This window comes from Pelecanus crispus, chromosome 7 (assembly GCF_030463565.1).
Source record: "Pelecanus crispus isolate bPelCri1 chromosome 7, bPelCri1.pri, whole genome shotgun sequence".
NCBI lineage: Eukaryota > Metazoa > Chordata > Aves > Pelecaniformes > Pelecanidae > Pelecanus > Pelecanus crispus.
Window position 1 is genome coordinate 18207195 of NC_134649.1, and position 19653 is coordinate 18226847.

The window sequence follows — 19653 nt, forward strand, 5'->3', positions numbered from 1 at the left end:
AGAGAGGAAGGGAGGGTTTTCCCTATGAAACACTTGATCTGGGAAACTCTTGATTAAAGTTCCTGGCTCTCATTTTGATGGAGAGTTGGAGTTGCGCTGCAGAGCTGGAAAAATCAGGTGGTGGAACCTGGAGCTGTTGTAAGATGTCTGCCGCATTTTGGAGTGCTATGGGAAAATAGCTTTTTAGTTGTGGGGTTTGTTGTTTTTTTTCCTGAAAAAAAGAAGTATCATAGGTATTTTTTGTGGAAGACCTTTGAAGTGAGTCTTACTAATTTGTTTTGAGATACTTGCTTTGATATTAGGACTATTTAGAAGTTACTTTGAGGGACTGCATTTAAATCAGAACTTCCCGTGAAGACTAACAAAAATGGCTTTGTAAAACATTTGACAAAATGGCTTTATAAAACATTTGACAAAATACTGTAAATACTTTTTTTTTTTTTTTTTTTTTTTTTTGTAAAAGCCACATCTTCCAGGCAAATCTGCATGGAAGAAAGAATAAATAGTCTCTCAAAATGAATCCTTTCCTAACTATGTAATGCAGCTGTCTAACTATATTATGTGACCTATCTGCTGTAATTTTCAAACATGGTATTTTGACCTGGAGCATCATTGTAATGAATATCTTAGGCTTGTGTCTCGACATCATGCTCTGCTGGTTGATACATAATGTTCCATATTCTCAAGCAATGCCATCTTGCCACATCTCTCATGCAGGATACTATCAAAGCCTTAAAGAAAAAAACAGAAGGGAATGTTGGAATTTTGGAAACATGAATTTACCTCTTCCTTGCTCGATAGCTCATTGTTGAATTTGTTGGCAAAATCCCCTAGAATTTCTGTACAGTTTGATACATAAATTATTTCAGAAACAACATATTCTTAACCGCTTACTCATTTTGACATTTAATTGAGTACAATAATAATAAATGAAAAAAAAGTGTGTGTATGTATATATGGCTGAGGGGAGTCATTTGTACTTGGGTGTGCAGTCTTTCACCTCTGACTCAGTAGTAACCGGTGCCGTTACTGACACGGTTTTGACAGATGTCCAGTAAGCTGTGTGAATAGAATTTAAACAGCCAGTCCTGTCCCGGATGGAGAGGAATGCATATAGCAAGAGCAGTGCCATTGGTGCAGTCGCAGCTTAGTGCATGCATGGGTCTTGCTGCACGTGTATGTCTGCTTTTCTAATTCCTTTTAGGCATCCATTAGCAAACAGGGCTACTCAGCAAAGCCTACTGAAAAATCCCTACGCCTATAATTCAGTTGCTTACTCAGACTACTGTTAACTGTGATTATGTATGTGCTTGTTGGAGTCTATGTTTAAATATGTTGACAGTATTTATCATTTAATAATACAACCTAGCTGTATGTGATCTCTGTTCTGGGATGTATTGTGATAATGTATTTGTGTTAGGATTCCTCATAGGCCTTTGCACCAAGCAGAAAGACTCAGACAAATGAAAGGAAGCATTTTAATTTCTTCTAATACAAGCTATAATAGAGGTGTAGGACAAAAGGAAGAAAATCAAGTTAATGACAATTAACAAAGTGGCATTGCAGGGACAGAAAGTTGAAACAAGCAAAGTTCTCCTCAATTAGCACATTCATAGACAAAGAAGGCACTGGCTCTATCCAGTGGTTAGATGTTCACTACCAAGACCTAAGTCCAACAGAAAGTCTTTTTGGTCTTTTGAATGTTCTCTTCAGTGATCTCTCTTCTGGTTTTGAACCCCATGTCTCTTCTTCAGTTTTTAGTCAGAATCACCACCTCTAATAGGAAAACTAATGCTGCAGAAGTAAGCAGTGACTGAGCTGTGCAGTGGAATTGTCAGATCATTGATGAAAATGAAAATGAATAAATTCATTTTGGATATGGTTATAATTAGGAAAAAAAAAAGCTGGTTCAGGAAGAATTGCTTCTCTTTCTTCCATCCCTCCCCCGCCCTTTGGCTTTTTGAAAAAAATTGTGTTTTGGTTGTTTGGGTGGTTTTCCACTTGGAAATTTAATGGTGTTTCAAAATATCCTACATTTGGTGATTTTCATGGGACCACATTTGATCTGGACTTCAAAATAGCCTTGGTTTCTTGTAAGATCATAGAATAAATAAGACCATAGAATTGTTTAGGTTGGAAAAGACCTTTAAGATCATTGAGTTCAGCTGTAAACCAAATATTGCCAAGTCCACCACTAAACCATGTCCCTAAGCACCACATCTACACATCTTTTAAATACCTCCAGGGATGGGGACTTCTCCACTTCCCTGGGCAGCTTGATATCCAATGCTTGACAACCCTTCCGGTGGAGAAATTTTTCTGGATATCCAATCCAAACCTCCCCTGGCACAACTTGAGGCTGTTTCCTCTTGTCCCATTGCTTGTTACTTTGCAGAAGAGACTGACACCCACCTTCCTGCAACCTCCTTTCAGGTAGTTGTAGAGAGCGGTAAGGTGTCCCCTGAGCCTCCTCTTCTCCAGGCTAAACAACCCCAGTTCCCTCAGCCGCTCCTCATAAGATTTGTGCTCTAGACCCTTCACCAGCTTTGTTGCCCTTCTCTGGACACACTGTATATTTGTCCCCCTTCTTCCCTCCTTTATCTTGCCTCCTCTAGTCTTGTTCTAATCAACAGTGAAGTAAGGGTGTGGTATCAAACAAATGCTTTCAGTGGGCAGGCAGAGGGTTCGCAGGTGGAAGCAGGCTTTGCCCTTGGGTAGCATTTTGTGATTATGAGGTTTGGTGGGTGGGCATGTAGAACTTTCTGGGGAGGTGCTTTCCCCATTTGTTCTCTTGCAGCAGAATTCAAAGGAAACCATTGCTCCAGGTTAATGGAAAGTTGTCACTTAAGCAAGAACCTTGCAAACAGTGTTTTGCACTTCTTCCAAAGCCCAGTGTACTTGGCTAGTAAATTAAAATGCAACAGTTATGTTTCATTCGTACTTCCCTGAGCTTTTCGTTCCTGCTGCAGATGCAATGTGCAAATTTTCATCTGGATTAATGAAATGATGAGCTGGCAAAAGATAAGCAAATGTTCGAACTGCTAGTTTCAATTTTCAGAGCATGATGAAATACTAAGTAGCTTTGCCACAGCGTGTTGTACTGGATGAGAGCAACTTAATGTCATTGTGACTGTTTATCATAATTGTTTCAAAAAAATTAGTTTCTTCTGCCCAGACCTTACTTTTCAGATTTTCCTTACTCAAAATCACGTTTCAGTCAGGTTGGGGACTTGCATGTGAATACTTTATATTGCCATGTTGAAGCGCTTATACATATGAAATTCTAGAGTTCTGTTCTTGCAGACCACCCACTGGGAGCGATGCACTGTAGCGAACAGCACTGCTTTCTGATTAAGTGCAGGATCTGACTCAAAATTTGGTAATGCATTATGTTGAACGTATTTTATTATTACCGTTTTTCACTCAAAAAGGAAAAATACCAGTTTCTTAACAACTTGTTCTAAGCTCATATTTCATGTTAATTCCTTAGATCGCTCACTTTAGTGTTGTAGATCTGTGCAGTCCTGCACTATGCAACAGGGTGTATGTTATCAGAGAGCTCTAAATCCCATGATTGCCTTCTAGGATACAAATTTACTTTCTTTCATAGTGATGCAGCTCTAGGAGTCAAAATCCAGCTTTTGTAAACATGCAGTTTGAGATGTAGTTAACATCCCATGTAACTGTATCAAACAAAAACATGCTAGTAAATTTCAAAGCACAGTACAGTATAAAAGTCAAATTAAAAATAAATTCTGTTTTACTTGTAGTATTTCTGTCAAACTAATTCATGCTGAATGTATGGCTTTAAAAGTGATAATAGTATCTATTGTATTGTGGAGTTTAAATCCAGAAGCATTTCACATGTAGAGTAGTTGTTTGAAGAAAAAGAATGAGACACAAGGGTCTTATTTTGCTTTAAACACTGGGGACTTATTGCCGATTCCATAATATATATTTTTGTGTGAATACAAAAAATGTGCTCACCGTATGTTAGCATTTTGAATGTGTAATTTGTGAATTTAGTATTTGTGCTCTTTATCCTGCAGCTTTAAGAAAACAATACCAGTAGCTTTAATGGCTTATTATGAACATTTAATTGGAATTTTTTTTCCCATGATTAGCTGTAGATTCTGCAGCCAAAACCTCAAGATACCGCTTTAAGTCAGTGAGAGCAGGATGTGTACAGAGCAGTTACACACTCAAGCTGTTCATTTCTCATGTGTGTATGAGAAACAACATTTCTATCTTACGAATTTCTTTTTCAAAAAATTGATCTCTAAAAATTCTGCTTAACCTTTGTGGGTAGAGCAATTTTCATATTTTCGTTTATATTCTATTACTGCACAAGATAGAATTTTGTAAGTGATATTTTATTTCTTAGTCTTTATTTGTCTTTACTGGTTGTACCTGTCTTATTTTAAGTCACTTATTCATTTAAAAATAAATGCTGTAGTTTAAATCAAATTTAGAGCTGCTTATTATTCAGAAAAGTAGTGACAGTGTCTATCTCGGTATAGAAAGATTGCTTATAATTTATCTTTCAGTTGTACAGCTGAAATTGTCCTGTGCTTATAGTAACATATAAAGGAAGACTCCTTTTTCCGTGAATTATGTTTAGCTGGAATAGACAAAGCAAGGAAAAGCAAAGCAAGTGCAGGTTCACGTAGAGATGAATGGCAGGGCCCAGTTCCAGAACTGAGGTTTCTTTGTATTCCATTTTGTGCTGTAGCTACATTCAATTCTGTGCATGTTGAAAAACAATTTTTAAAATTCCAGGATAATATATGTACTTTTTCTCGTTATTATTCACTTGTCAGTTTTTCCTTTTGATATTTCCTTACCACTCAACTTCATTCCTTACTGGATCCTCCTGGTCTTTCTTTTTGCATAAGCTGCTATAATCGACTTAGGTTCCTTCCAATAAACATATCGGTGAGGCTTTCTAGCACTTCACTGCCTTATTTTCAACTGTTGAATTTTTATATTTTGTTTAGAAATTTTGTCCTTCTGTTTTTATGTTCCCTGTAAAAAACCCTGTAAGTTGATTTAGAAGAAAAGTAAAATCTATTACTACTTTTACTAGAAGTTTTATATTTGTAATAGGGAAGGGGTAGAATGCAAAGTAACACTGTTACTTCATCCCTAACTTGCCCTTTTTGGTGAGAATGTGTGTGCACTCAGCAGTAATTTCTTCTTTGTTAAGACACCTTTAATACCTAGACAGAAGTTGATTAATCGATACAAATGAAAAAAGTCTGGTCTGTGCACAGTTTTGTTACTTTATTGTAACATAAGAGGCTTTGTGTGTGTGTGTATGTGTGTGTATGTATTTTTAGTAAGTCTGAAGTTCTCTGTGTTCTTTGTTGTGGAGGATCCTTTACTTTTTTGATCCTCTGCTACATAAAAGTCAGATTTTAATGGGTTTTATCACTTTTGAAGTAACAGTACTGCTTTTTGGCAAGACAAAATAAAAGACAATTTATGCATGTAGGCAGCTCCGGCTGATGTTTGAAATCTTAAATATGGTTTCAATGAGGGTGTACTGTGCAGCTGTCACAAATATGAAAGTACACAAACTATACTGTGATTACTGACTATGCTTACTAGCATGAGTAAGAATCACAAAGTGGAACACAAATATACAGAGGAAAACCGATGTTGGGGAGTATGTGCAGGGAATGAAGTGAATCATGCTTTATTCTTGAGCTCTGCCAACCAAAAAGCGATTTAAGCACAGGAGAGAGAGGAGAAAGAACACAGTTTTGGAGGCACTGCTGATGTAACTTTGTCTGAGGCTGGCAAACACCAGCCCTGCAGCTGGAAGAAGTAAGCCCAACTCCTCCCTGTACTGATGTAGTTCCATTGTTTGTGCCACTGTCTGTATTTGTGAAGCTATACAGTGAATGGCATTTGAGGTCTGATCTGGAATGAAAATAAACCACTCCCACACAAAATAAGAAAAGTTAGTTTTGACAATGTGTAGGTCACAGGATAGCTGTATGAATTCTTGATCCTGTCTGCACGACTGTGAGACAGCAGTAGGGCAGGGATGAGCATTCTGGAGCACAAGGGCTCAAAACTGCTTTCACTTGCTGTATTGTTGAAAGCGCGAATGCAGTGACATGCTCAGCCTTTTGTACTGCTCCCCATCACAAAAGCAAAAGTTAGCAAAGATGTCACCTCCCAGACATTTGAAGGAAAAGGTGCACAATGGGGCAAATTGTTAAAAGCCCCCCCCCAATATATGTCTAAGATTAAATAGAGTTTGGTTTTGCACTCTGGTTGCAAATCTTAAGTGTTTTGGAATATGCTATGATTTTTAAGATGTCCCTATGTTTTGCAGGAACTTTCATGTAAACAATACTCTTTTGACTATTTTAAAGAATTGAGTTAAAGGGAATGTTACTGGGCAGTACAAAGTTATGGAACATCTTTCAGAATAAATTGAGATTCTCTTATAGACGGGGAATCTTGACCAAGAAAGTATTTCTCTTTTTAGCCTTACTTCTGTGACACCTGTTCATTACACAAGATAAAAGTAGAATTGGGATCTGTATTTCATATTAAAAATGTCAAATACATCCCATCATGAATCAGTGACTAACTTTCATTGAACAGGGGCAGCATGAATCAGAGAATAAATGATCTTGCAGTAGGTCACTTTGTTTGAAGTCCATTTTCCTCATTATAAAAAGGTTTTAGCAGCTGAAGACTATATTGATTTGCTCTATGCCTGGTGCTGGTATAGCAGGTGTGCCGTAGCATTCTGGCCACTGAATTTGACACAACTCTAAATTCAAAGTGTAAGTTTCAAACTTCGTCTGTAGCATTTATCTAACAGTTGATGCCATTTCCAGAGAGGTTCAGGAGCAAGACCTCCCCAGTGGCATTTAGTGCTTTGTATTTTCCATTGATTTAAAGAGCTGAGGTTATCTAATCATAAACCGTGTAGCTGGGTTTTGTTCAGATCTTTTACTTTTTAAAAGAAGGTATTAAAAGATTACAGGAATTGGGAAAAAAAAACCCACTCTGGAGTTGCTAAAGCAGCTTTGTGGATTAAATTGTATGCTAATTAGAAATAAACAACTATTATAAAGGTGCTCAAACTATTTTTTTTTTTTTTTAACAGCGTCTATGGCTTAGGGTATGGCCAGTCTCTGTGAGTTGCCATAGACAATGATTTCCAGCACTGTCTTTGAGTATACGGGAAATGGTATAATTTACATACTCAGATTGTTTAAAGCCTTTTTACAAATTATACTCGCTAGAGGGCAATCTGGAGGTCAGGAATTGAAGCCCACTGAGAGAGCGTTCTGCCCTCAGTGTGTGTCCTGGTTTGATCCCAGCTGGCAACTAAGCACCACACAGCGGCTCACTCACTCCACCCGGTGGGATGGGGGAGAGAATCAGAAGAGTAAAAGTGAGAAAACTCATGGGTTGAGATGGTGTTCAGCCATCTCCAGGAAAGCGGGGCTCCATCACGCATAACTGTTACTTGGGAAGACAAATGCCATAACTCCGAATGTCCCCCTCCTTCCTCCTTCTTCCCCCAGCTTTCTATGCTGATCATGACGCCATACGGTGTGGAATATCCCTTTGGTCAGCTGGGGTCGGCTGTCCCGGCCGTGTTCCCTCCCAACTCCTTGTGCACCCCCAGCCTGCTCGCTGGTGGGGTGGGGTGAGAAGCAGAAAAGGCCTTGACTCTGCGTAAGCACTGCTCAGCAGTAACGAAAACATCCCTGTGATATCTGCACTGTTTCCAGCACAAATCCAAACCATAGCCCCATACTAGCTGCTATGAAGAACATTAATTCTACCACAGCCAAAACCAGCGCAGCATGCCTTCATCACTGTATATGGCAAGCATTCATCCATCTGCATCTCATCTGGTAAAGTTTGTTATGTTTTTTTAATGGCCTCTTATTTCTGCTCTTCCAACTGCTGTTCTGGTCACCAGCATGTAAACAGAGAGTACTAGATAAGCCTGATAGGGGTGACGCTAAAAAATACATACATTTAAATATGTAGCTATTAAGATTGTATGAACAATTTAAACATTATTCGAGGTTTTAAGCAGTAAGAAAATATTCTGTTGAAATGATTCTACGTATAAGGCTGTGCGAGGTAATTCTACAAGGAATGCTGCTATCTGTTGTTGTTCAGGAAATTGGCAACATTCTAGGGAGAATTTGAATTAAAAATAATAAATGCATATTTGCATTAGGAAATTTTTTGTGGATTTGTGTCTCGAAAATTTAATTTTTTTTCTTTTTTCTTTTTTTTTCTTTTTTTTTTTTTTTTTTAATTGGTAAAAGAGTAAGTAACATCGTGATTCGGATCTCTCACCACCCAGCCACTGTGCTTCCATCTTTACTTGGAGGAATACAGGACTGATTGAGTATGGCTGAATGGTACACTGAATCTTTTATTCTTTACATGAAAAGCCATGGAAGTTTCTCATGAGTGTCATTCTTACTACTGATTATTGGAGTATAGAAGCCTGGGATCTGGTATTTTTAAACTCATAGTTCAAGGAACTCCCATGTGATACTAATTACTTTTCTCAATACTAACCTGGATTGAATTGCAACTAGTGACCTGGAGAAGTAAGGTATTGTATCCCATTATTAGCCCTTTAAATAACCTGCAAAAATGGGAATGGAGAAAGCATAGAAATACCCAATTGAGAAGATTTAAAGCAATGACAGTTCATAGTAACAGGCTAGGTAAAAACATGTATAGAGTTAAATTTTGGCTTAAAAAAAGTCTTTGTTGGAAGGAAGCAGAAAAATAAGCATCACTATAGTTTTTGTTTGGGGGGGGGTTGTTGTGTTTTTTTTTTTTTTTTAATGAGGAAGTCGGAATCAGTTTAATGAATATTTTCATTGAGCTATATGGGATTATTTTAGAATCACTCATAGATATCTTAACTTTTATTTACCTTTTGAGAATGATCAGGGTTCCGTATTCTTAGCAAGGCATGCTTTAGTCTAAGTCTTTGAAGAATAGAATGCATAATCCTTTTTAAAATGTAAAAACATTGAATGCTTATTGTATTCAAGACAAACTGAACATAGGAAAATAGAGAGAAAACTTTTCCAAAGTAAAAATATGAGATAACATATACGTCTTACTTCCTCCACTTGTTCTTCATGCTGTGTTCTCTTTTCTCAATTTTATGTCATAGTTTCTTTTGTAATTATTTTTCCATGTACGTGTAATTATGTTACATTTGTGATCATGACCGCTTCATGTATTTTCTGACTTTTTTCTATTATTTTTTGTCTTTCCCCATTGGGTATGATTTGATGTTTATTCAGTTGGGTAACTGTTTCATCTGCCCTGGTAAAGCAAATTTTTTTCAAAAAGAGGCATAAAATGTAATACTACTTGGTATTGTATCCTCTTTCGGTATTTTACCTGGTTTTATAGCTTATATTAGCCAATGGAAGACGTTCTGCTTCAGGGGATTCGGCACAGAGATTTTCATTTTGCATTTAGTAGTCATTACTGTCACAGTAAGTGTAAATATAATTTTTGGGGAGTGTATGTCTGTTGATTTATACTTTGTCTGATGTTCGGTTTGTGGTTTTTTTTTTCCCTCCACAGATTAAATTTGACAGTGATGGTGTTTGTGTTTGCTGTGAAATGCAGCATCAAACATCAGGCTGCAGTAACCTGGGAGAAACGCTGAAACTGAACCCTCTGCAGGAGTGTAATCTTGTGAGGCTGACCCTAAAGGTGCGTTATGAGAAGAATTAACAGTTTATTTCCGTTTTAAGTAGTGAGTACTTAGCAAGACAGAAGTGTGATGAAAGGAGGAGTAGCTGGTGTCCTCTGTGTTCATACACTCCTATATGCAAAAACAAAAATTATCTTAATCCAACAGAATGTAGTGCTTCTATGCAGGAAAATGGTTTTATGTTACAGATTCAATATCTGTATTTGTATAGGTAACTTTTGTTAGAGTTTATTTAAGAAACAAATTACAAGGTATAACAGAAGGTATAAAACCAGGTATCTTTCATGTTACTGTTTAAGAAAGCTAGAATCAAAGGTGGTGGTTGGCATTGTTTAGTAATGTTATGGTAGACTGCAAACAAACACAAGGTATTTGCAGAATGATGAAGTATTTCATGATGTACTGCTAACACAAAGTATTAGCAGTATTTCAGATGGAAGTTACTTTGGGAGAGAATAGTAAGTGTCCTTTTGGGATAATGCTGGAAACATGCTTATAGACTGTTCTGCAATATTATAAGAAGTTTAAATCCTGTAGCATTTTGTGTTACAACTACCCAGAATAAAAATTGAGAGCAAATATTAAGAATATTGTATGAGTGAGTTATATCCCAGTGTAATTGCCCACATCATGGCTTCACTTCAGTGTCACCAAACTAGCAAGACATGGTGTTACGTTGGTTTGGAAAACAGTAAGGAATCCATGAAAGAACGGGTCAGAGAAGAGGACCCTAGCCTGAGAGACAGGTATTGATTCATTCTAGGTTTAATTTAATGATCAACAGAACTAACTCTGCATCTGTGGCTCTCAGTTTCCAAGTATATATTTTAATAAAGTTAATAGAATATAATGAAGTAGTGAAATTCAATGTGATAAGGATGTTTGGGATTTAGACTGTTGTGTGAGGCCTGAAAATACTAAGTTACATTGATATTTGAAGCTATATTTTAAAGTTTAGAACAAGCAGAAATCCTGCAAAAGGTATATAATAAATATCTAAATCTTCAGCTTTGTTAAGAAAAAGAAAAAAAGAAAAACAACTGCTAAGTAATAAGGATCAGATAGAAATTAAAACAATTTGATATGGCCCTAAAATTAACTAAGAGCTTTGCCTCAGGTTTTAGTGGGGATGATAAAAGAGACTACAGGAGACTACAGGAGCTACCTACTGTGTAGCAGGAATTTAGTACATGGAAAAAAAGCATAACTTGACCTTGCTGGTCAAAAAAAAAAAAAAATTAACTGCTACTTGGAATCCTAAATTCAGGATTGTATTCAGTGGTGCAGTTTCAGTGAAATGTGTTATGAGAAGGTAATGCAGGAAAATAACTTCTCAGAAAGATGTTCTTCAAAGTATGACAGATGCAAGAACATGAACCTGTGGTACAGAAAAAGCTGACTTGCTGATCCTATAAAAATAAAGATTGAGGGAGCATATGGTTGCTTGCTGTAAATATGCCAGTAGAGTAAACTTTAATGAGAGAAAAGAACTGTTTATCTTTGAGGACATTGTCAGCATATGAAGTGAGTAGAAGCAACATATGCTGGAAATCAGGGTAAGGTTTCTAACAAATACAGCAATGAGAATAGAAGCACAAAATATAATTTCTTTTAAAATATAACTTAGTCATTTATATAAGGAATTGATGACATATCTGCTTGCACTAGCAGAGGACTGATTTAAACACAGGAGTTCCTGTGAGTATAGTCTGAGTGCAGCTTTAATTAAGTATGTTCAGAATTTTTAATTTAAGAGAAGGTAGTTAGGAAAATAACTTTTTCAGAAAGTTTATTAAATCTTTTTCAGTTTTAATTCTACATTTGCTTTCTATTTGGCTTTGAGAGCTCTATGTTCCTGGCTGTAAATTTAAGAATAGCATCCTACTAAGCCCGTAAGAAAAAAAGACTGCAGCTCATTAAGTAAAAAAACAGACAGTGATAAGGCTCACCTTCTTTAATTGCAATTAACAACTACAATGTGATTTTAAGAGAACAGATGTTTTAGTACCAGAAGCTCAGTTGTGCTCATTATTTGGGGAGCCAGAGGGAGAGAAAGTGTAGAGTACCAGAGTTAATGTTATACATAAAGGTGTGTAATCTTATGTAGGCTTCATGCTCCTTCTCCTTAAAATCTCATGTTTCCACAAAGTCATCTGTGCTTTTTTGATAGTAGCAACTATGGGAACTGCATTGTGAACAGAACAATTGTACACCTATTGCCTGTCTAATCTTGTTCCTAGTCAGTCAAACAGAACAAGGAAAAATAACAGTAGCTACTAGTCTTGTGTATGCTAAATTGTGCTGGGATCATGCCTTGCATGATATTGAGTGGGGGTTTGTCATAGTTGCTTTGAAAAACTTCTAAAATTTTGTTTAACTTGTTTTTGTCATCTCTGATCTGATTTGAATCATCTCTTTATGCTCCTTTGTAAATCAATGTCTGCCTCTTCCTTTCAAACCCTGAATGAACAACCCAAACATTTGAATGGGGACACAAGAATTACCACTGCAATATATATGATCACACATATGTACCTATATAGATATGAGTATTGATTGCAAAAGCTGACTGAATATGTGATCTGTGAAATAAGTGCTAATTCCTGTGATTATTTGAATAGTCAAATGTCAGCACAAAATAACGTTACAGTAAAATGGACAAAAACACTCTGCCATTTCACTGTTGTAAGGGCTGGGGACTCAACCCATTTCAAGGACAGTGAATTGGTGGATTTGGGGTTTTATTTATAAGATATTATACTTGTAGTCTTGTCTGCACATCTCCAGTAAAAATAGCACAGTTGCATAATGTGACAAACTACCGTTAAGATCTGCAGGCACCCAAGTCTGATCAATCTGCCCTGGTTTACGATGAAGAGATTTTCTGGTTGCTGTTTTTCACCAGAAGATGCATTTTCTACACAGTTTCCTGCATGAATAGCTCGTAAACTGCCCCTGAAAATAAGGTTCCTTTCTTTCCTTTGGGTACTCGGGGTCAATATTTTGTGCTGCTGAAGAATGTTGGTGTCTCAGCATCTTGATTTTAACAATAATCGCATTTCCAGAATAATTCTATCCTATGTTAGGAAGTTACTTGACTTAATTCAAGCCAAATTAAGGTAAAATCAAATCAATCCTACCTATTTACAAAATTTGTAAAAAGTGTTAGAAAGGTTTATAAGAATCAGACGTACAGAAATGAGACGATGACTACAGATGTGATGGACGTAGGGTGCAGTTACAGCCATCAACTTCATCTGCTTTTCCACAGAGCTGCCACAAGAAGGGGCAGTTCTGTGCCTGGCTGTTTCCTGCCAGTGAGTTTATCGGTTTGGATTTAGCAGTCATGTCATCACAGAATGAATCTGTTCCATGAACTGATCTGGTCCAAAACCCCACAGCATCTGCACTGGGCTTTTAGTGAAAACAGTCTGGCACTGAGATCTGCACTTTCTTCTGTCACATAGATCAACCTTTGGGATTACTGAAATTCCAAGTCTTTACCTGCTAGGTAGAGTGCAGTGAAGTGCTATAGCCAAGATGCCAAAGGAGCATCTGCTTGCCTGTTCCCTCTGAGTCATCTCCTTCAACAGTGAAGTTCACTCTTAGATTGAATTCAGCTGGCTTGGTGTTAGCCACTTATATGCTGAACTTCATGTCCCATACAAACAATATCAGGAAATCAGGTAAATCAAGATAAGTACTTCAAAGAAACATGTTTGCAAGGCTAATGTATGTACCTCACTATTCACTCTTGTCAACTGTCTGTTAGGTCCAGTTCATGAATATGAATGATACTGGATTTGGGTGAACTCTGGTTTAAGGAGATTTTGTGTTTATAATCAAAGATATATGATGGTTTTACAAATGTAGGAGGGGGTACTGTTACACAAGGAAATTTGCCTCAGGACATTCCTTTTAATATTTAATGATTTTTGAGAAAATAATTTTTATGGCATGAAATATTAGAAATAATTTGTTCTCTGCTATTTAAATTTTGTACAGGTTACTTTTGTCTTGTGAACTTGATTGAAAAGGAAAAGGTAACATTATTCTTACAGTAAAGAGATAACTCTTTTACTTACAGTAAAATTCCTAAAAGAAAAATATGAGCTGAAGCATGAAGCTATGGCAAAATGTTTTATTCTATTGATATGTAGACCGCCTTACTTTACAATTAACTGAATCTTACAGAACTTGGTATTTTAAAATCTTAAAAGGTCCAACATATGAAATCTCTTGGGTAAAACGTAAAAGGCTCATTATTTAAATATCTGAAAAACAGTTACTCGAGATAAATTGTTTGCCAGAGCCAATAGATTTTGTGCAAATAACACTTTGTAACTACCTTTTCTTGTGCTTGGAAGTAATTGAATATTTTTTCACTTTCCGAGAAGGACTTCAGTTGAGCTCATTTTGCTCCTACCTTCTGTCCAAACAAGAAAGGAGTGATCCTAATGCATAAAGTAGAAGTTAATGGCCAAAGATTCCAGACTGCTAAGGGAACTGTGGAACAGGACAGAAGCATAAACCTCTTACAAGTAGGCTTGAATCAATTAAAGAGCCGAAGCTCCACTGGAAAAGTTCTTAAAGGCTCACAAATTAATGAAGATTTAAAAGCAGTGTATTACATGAGAGACAGTTAATTTAGCCAAGGTGTTATCAGCAGTATATTACCTTCTTGACTGTCTCTCAGTCTTCTGATATTGCTGTGCAAGTTGGCTTTTATTCACATAAAACCAGAAAAAATGCAGGAGGGTAAATCTTTTTTATACATATAGACACACACATATGTGTGTAAGCAAACAGACAGAGACCTAGTTATAAAACCATATAATCTCTGGATTACATTGCTGATTATACTTAAGGCAACAACCTAAGTCTTTTCCAAGACGAGACCAGTACTAATGAGATGCCTGTTTTTTAAACAACGTTACCTCTGAGTGAGCATAAAATGCTGACACAGTAGTGTGCACTGAATGTGTTGGTTTGTAGATGAAATTTTAAGGAACTGAGTTTTTCTTGTAATGTTAATTAAAGTATGAGGAACTGAATTTTCCTGACAGCTTTCCACTGTGGAAATTATTCCTTCTTTCTAAGCTCAGAATATCCTGAACTTATTGAAGACATGCATGCAACAAAGCTTATCTTCTTGAGACTGTGTTTTGAGAGGATAAAGTTAGGTATTTAGAAGATTGAATTATTTTGTAATGTATTATTACTGTCTGATATTTGCATGTAAGAAGAGAATGTTATGCTGCTTTCATTTAGTAATGATCCAGTAGGGTATTTTTAATTACTTTAACAGCTTACACAGCCCAGAATACCTGCAGTCACGTATGCTAATTTATGAACTTGCTATTCAAATAATTGCTTCCTACTTTAAGTAAAGTGCTTCTGTAGAATGGTTTTGAGACTATACAGGCTAGAGGAAAAGCGGATTCCCACCCTATTTTCAGCATAAATATCTGGTTTGGAGCTGCTAAAATTAAAGCACAATATAAATAGTAAATGTCCTTTTCAGGTTACTGATTCCATTAATTAGTTTGTAAGCTGGGCATCATTATTAGAGATGTATGTAACTTGGGGTTCTTGCAGTCTTCTGTGTGAATCTTTCCTTTCTTCTCCTTTGAATCCAAATTTATTCTTACTGAGTTTCCTGATGACCAAGCTTACCCATATGTTTAAATTTTTTTCCATTCATGCTTTTACTTGCAAAAGAGAGGAGGACGACTCCTAACATGTTCTTTGGAGTTCTGAGAACAGACTTTCCTCAGATTTGCTGTATGGCCAAATGCAAAAATGCAAATGCTTAAAATTGGACAAAGCTCAGTGTAGAATAAGTAACTTCCTATCAGATTTTTAACTGCTGGAGTTGTTTCATGTTCCTTAACAGGTAACTGAAAATATTCTCTATGCTCAGCTTGTATTTACCTTGCTAGGTACCATCAAAAATAGAGCAGCTCAGTGTGGGCTTTGTAGTCTGAATAGTTGAGCTACAAGTATTCCAAAGTTCTAAGTAACAGTTGTATAACAGACACAGTATGCTCATACTTTTCCTTCTTCACAAACGTTTTTGTTCCTAGCTTAGGAAATGAGTGAATACGGTTGTGAACTCTTGTGGCTGAAAAGCTGCCTCTGAATGACTGGAATCTGTTTATTACATACTTGTCCAGTTATTTTATGGAACCTTAGTCTTTCAGGACTCTCTAACTAACATATCTCCAGTACTAAATTTAACGTAGACACATGAGTTGATGAGAGAGATGCAAACTTGCATCTATCAGAGAAGACCTTCTTGAGTTTCTTTTTCTTAAGTAGCAGCTATGAACTGCTTCCTTAAAAATATAATAAATATTTAAGACCCATATAAAATAGTGTACTGTATTGTACTTTCATACCTTAAATCTGTTTTATGAAGCATTGGCCATTTTTCTATTTACAGTTCAATGTGCATTTGAGACCCATATGGTTCAGAACAGATTCTTTGTAAGCAAAGATGGTCTTCCTAGTATTAGAATCATAGAATCGTCTAGGTTGGAAAAGACCTTTAAGATCATCCAGTCCAACCATTAACCTACACTACCAAATCCACACTAAACTAGTCAAGGGTAGACTAGACTAAACCATATCCCGAAGTGCCACATCTACCTGTTTTTTGAACACTTCCAGGGATGGGGACTCCACCACCTCTCTGGGCAGCCTCTTCCAATGCTTGACCACCCTTTCCGTAAAGAAATTTTTCCTAATTTCCAGCCTAAACCTCCCCTGGTGCAGCTTAAGCCCATTTCCTCTCATCCTATCGCTAACTACTTGGAAGAAGAGACCAACACCCACCTCACTACAACCTCCTTTCAGGTAGTTGTAGAGAGCGATAAGGTCTCCCCTCAGCCTCCTCTTCTCCAGGCTAAACAACCCCAGTTCCCTCAGCCGCTCCTCATAAGACTTGTTCTCCAGACCCTTCACCAGCCTTGTTGCCCGTCTCTGAACACGCTCCAGCACCTCAATGTCTTTCTTGTATTGAGGGGCCCAAAACTGGACACAGTATTCCAGGTGTGGCCTCACCAGCGCCGAGTACAGGGGGACAATCACCTCCCTGCTCCTGCTGGCCATGCTATTCCTGACACAAGCCAGGATGCTGTTGGCCTTCTTGGCCACCTGGGCACACTGCTGGCTCATGTTCAGCCAGCTGTCAAACAACACCCCCAGATCCTTTTCTGCCAGGCAGCTTTCCAGCCACTCTTCCCCAAGCCTGTAGCGTTGCATGGGGTTGTTGTGACCGAAGTGCAGGACCCTGCACTTGGCCTTGTTGAACCTCATACAGTTGGCCTCGGCCCATCGGTCCAGCCTGTCCAGATCCCTCTGCAGGGCCTTCCTACCCTCCAGCAGATTGACACTCCCACCCAATTTGGTGTCATCTGCAAACTTACTGAGGGTGCACTCAATCCCCTCATCCAGGTCGTTGATAAAGATATTGAACAAGACTGGCCCTAAAACAGAGTCCTGGGGAACACCGCTTGTGACCGGCTGCCAACTGGACTTAACACCATTTACCACAACTCTCTGGGCTCGGCCACCCAACCAGTTCTTTACCCAGCAAAGAGTATGCCTGTCCAAGCCGTGAGCTGCCAGCTTCCCGAGGAGGATATTATGCGAGACGGTGTCAAAAGCTTTGCTAAAGTCTAGGTAGATGACATCCACAGCCTTTCCATCATCTACCAGGAGGGTCACCAGGTCATAGAAGGAGATCAGGTTGGTCAAGCAGGACCTGCCTTTCGTGAACCCATGCTGGCTGGGTCTGATCCCCTGGTTGACCTGTACTTGCCTGTGGAGTTCACTCAATATGAACCTCTCCATAATCTTCCCCGGCACCGAGGTCAGGCTGACAGGCCTGTAGTTCCCCGGGTCCTCCTTCCGGCCCTTCTTGTAGATGGGCGTCACATTGGCAAGCCTCCAGTCATCAGGGACCTCCCCTGTTAACCAGGACTGCTGATAGATGATGGAAAGTGGCTTGGCGAGCTCCTCTGCCAGCTCCCTCAGTACTCTCGGGTGGATCCCATCTAGCCCCATAGACTTGTGAGTGTCCAGGTGGCATAGCAGGTCATTAACTGCTTCCTCCTGGACTATGAGGGCTCCATTCTGGTCCCTATCCCTATCCTCTAGCTCAGGGGCCTGAGTACCCTGGGGATGACCGGTCTGGCTGTTAAACACAGAGGCAAAGAAGGCGTTAAGTACTTCAGCCTTTTCCTTGTCCTCGGTGACAATGTTCCCCCCCACATTAGAGAAGCTATTTTTTGTAGTGTTTTTCAGACATAACCAGTTAGAACAACTGAAATTATAATTTGAGTTAAAAGGATTGTTGTCCTTGAATTCACAAATAAAAGAGGTACACAGCCACTATTTTCATGGGTGAAAAAAATCTTTACTGCTCGTTATCTCTTTTCAGGTTATAGTAGTATAAGAAATGAAACACCATAATTGAAGTCAACCAAGGAGAAAAGAAATCATCTTCACAGAATTGCAGAAGTGAAGCTGGTTTTAGCCCTTGATCAGTGTGGATGTTTAGATCCACGTGTTCAGGGCTACTGGTTACAGAATCTTCTTTTTACACATCAGCAAGCTTATTTTACTCCTTTTATTGTATATTGACTGAGGTCTGAAAAGTGCAAAGGATTTAAGAGCCTCAAAGACTATGAACCTTTTATTTCCACAGGAAAACAATCTATTGAGCCAGCAAAATGCGAGTGTGTTGTAAAGAGAGTTGCCAGTTCAATATTGTTGCACAGGTATGAACTCTTAAGAAGTACTGGGTTTGTGCTGTGTAACTTACTTTTTTGGTAATATGAACATAACTAACACATTTCACAAAAAATAATAAATATTTTAAATGTTGTAAATAAATGTGGAGACAGAGAAGTAAGTGGGGACAAGAAGCATTCATCTGTTTCCTTCTAGAGCAAAATAGGTTTAATTACAGTTTCCCAATTCTGTGTAAGCAGCACAGCTGGATAATTTTCTATATAATATTTGACAGAAAGAATTAATATTTTGTCATAATAGTGCTTCGTCTGTGTGGTATGTGTCTGTACGGGATGTTAAATTCCCTGGTTTGATGTTCATGCATGTAACTTAATTGACAGTACAGTTCATTGCTGTGATATGAAGAGGCAAGGGAGTGATTAAATATTTACCAAAGCCTGCATCTGAATTGAGTTGTGAAGATATCCAGAGATTCTTGTTTTATTTTGGCTTACTTGATTTTTAATCTCTTTTTAGTGGGTATGTAAAAGGAATTAGGGAGCTCCTGCAATAGTTTGGTAAAAGGAGACTGAGTAAGCAAGGCCATTGGTGTTTTTTCCCAAATAGCATACGATTTTATTGGGCTTATGCTAAAGTCCTTTGGTGTTATCATCATAACTTGGCTTTGTTTTAAGACCTTACGAAACAGTAGTTTGTGGTAGGTGGTTACATAATGAAAGGAAGTTTCAGAGAAACTTTCTGGTTTTTGACTTGGTGCTTTATGCGTTTGATGAATAAAGTGTGTACAAACAAGATGAAACACTCTCATTCCAAACGTTAATGTGTCTTACTGCTTTTCCATAGCTATGAGTTTGGAGGTCCGGTATATATGGAAGGAAAGTTCTTTAAGGATTCACCTTATTGCCTGGTTTTGTATGCAGGCTGCTGTCAGTCATGTAGTACTTCCCTTCCAGACCTAAAATTACATTGAGGTTTTTGCTGTTAATGTTGAATGCGTGTATTATTATAGCTGGATTGTAGCTGTGGTTGACTAATATGGCTTTTCTCCAGCTGCTTCTGGAAGGCAACTGATAGCAGAGAGAAAGTCAGTTATAACTTTGTTTTCTAAGATGAAGGAACTCTATGGGTATGGCTCACCATTACAGCAA

The 19653-nt window shown here is 38.0% G+C and overlaps 1 protein-coding gene across 1 annotated transcript in view; it reads left to right on the top strand.

The window, feature by feature from the left end:
- The window catches only part of ENTREP2 (endosomal transmembrane epsin interactor 2), a 160267-nt gene that overhangs the window by 99802 nt on the left and 40812 nt on the right, over nucleotides 1-19653 (top strand). The window contains exon 4 of the mRNA XM_075714414.1: nucleotides 9613-9744. Coding sequence (XP_075570529.1) covers nucleotides 9613-9744 — 132 coding nt within the window. The remainder of the gene's footprint in view (nucleotides 1-9612; nucleotides 9745-19653) is intronic.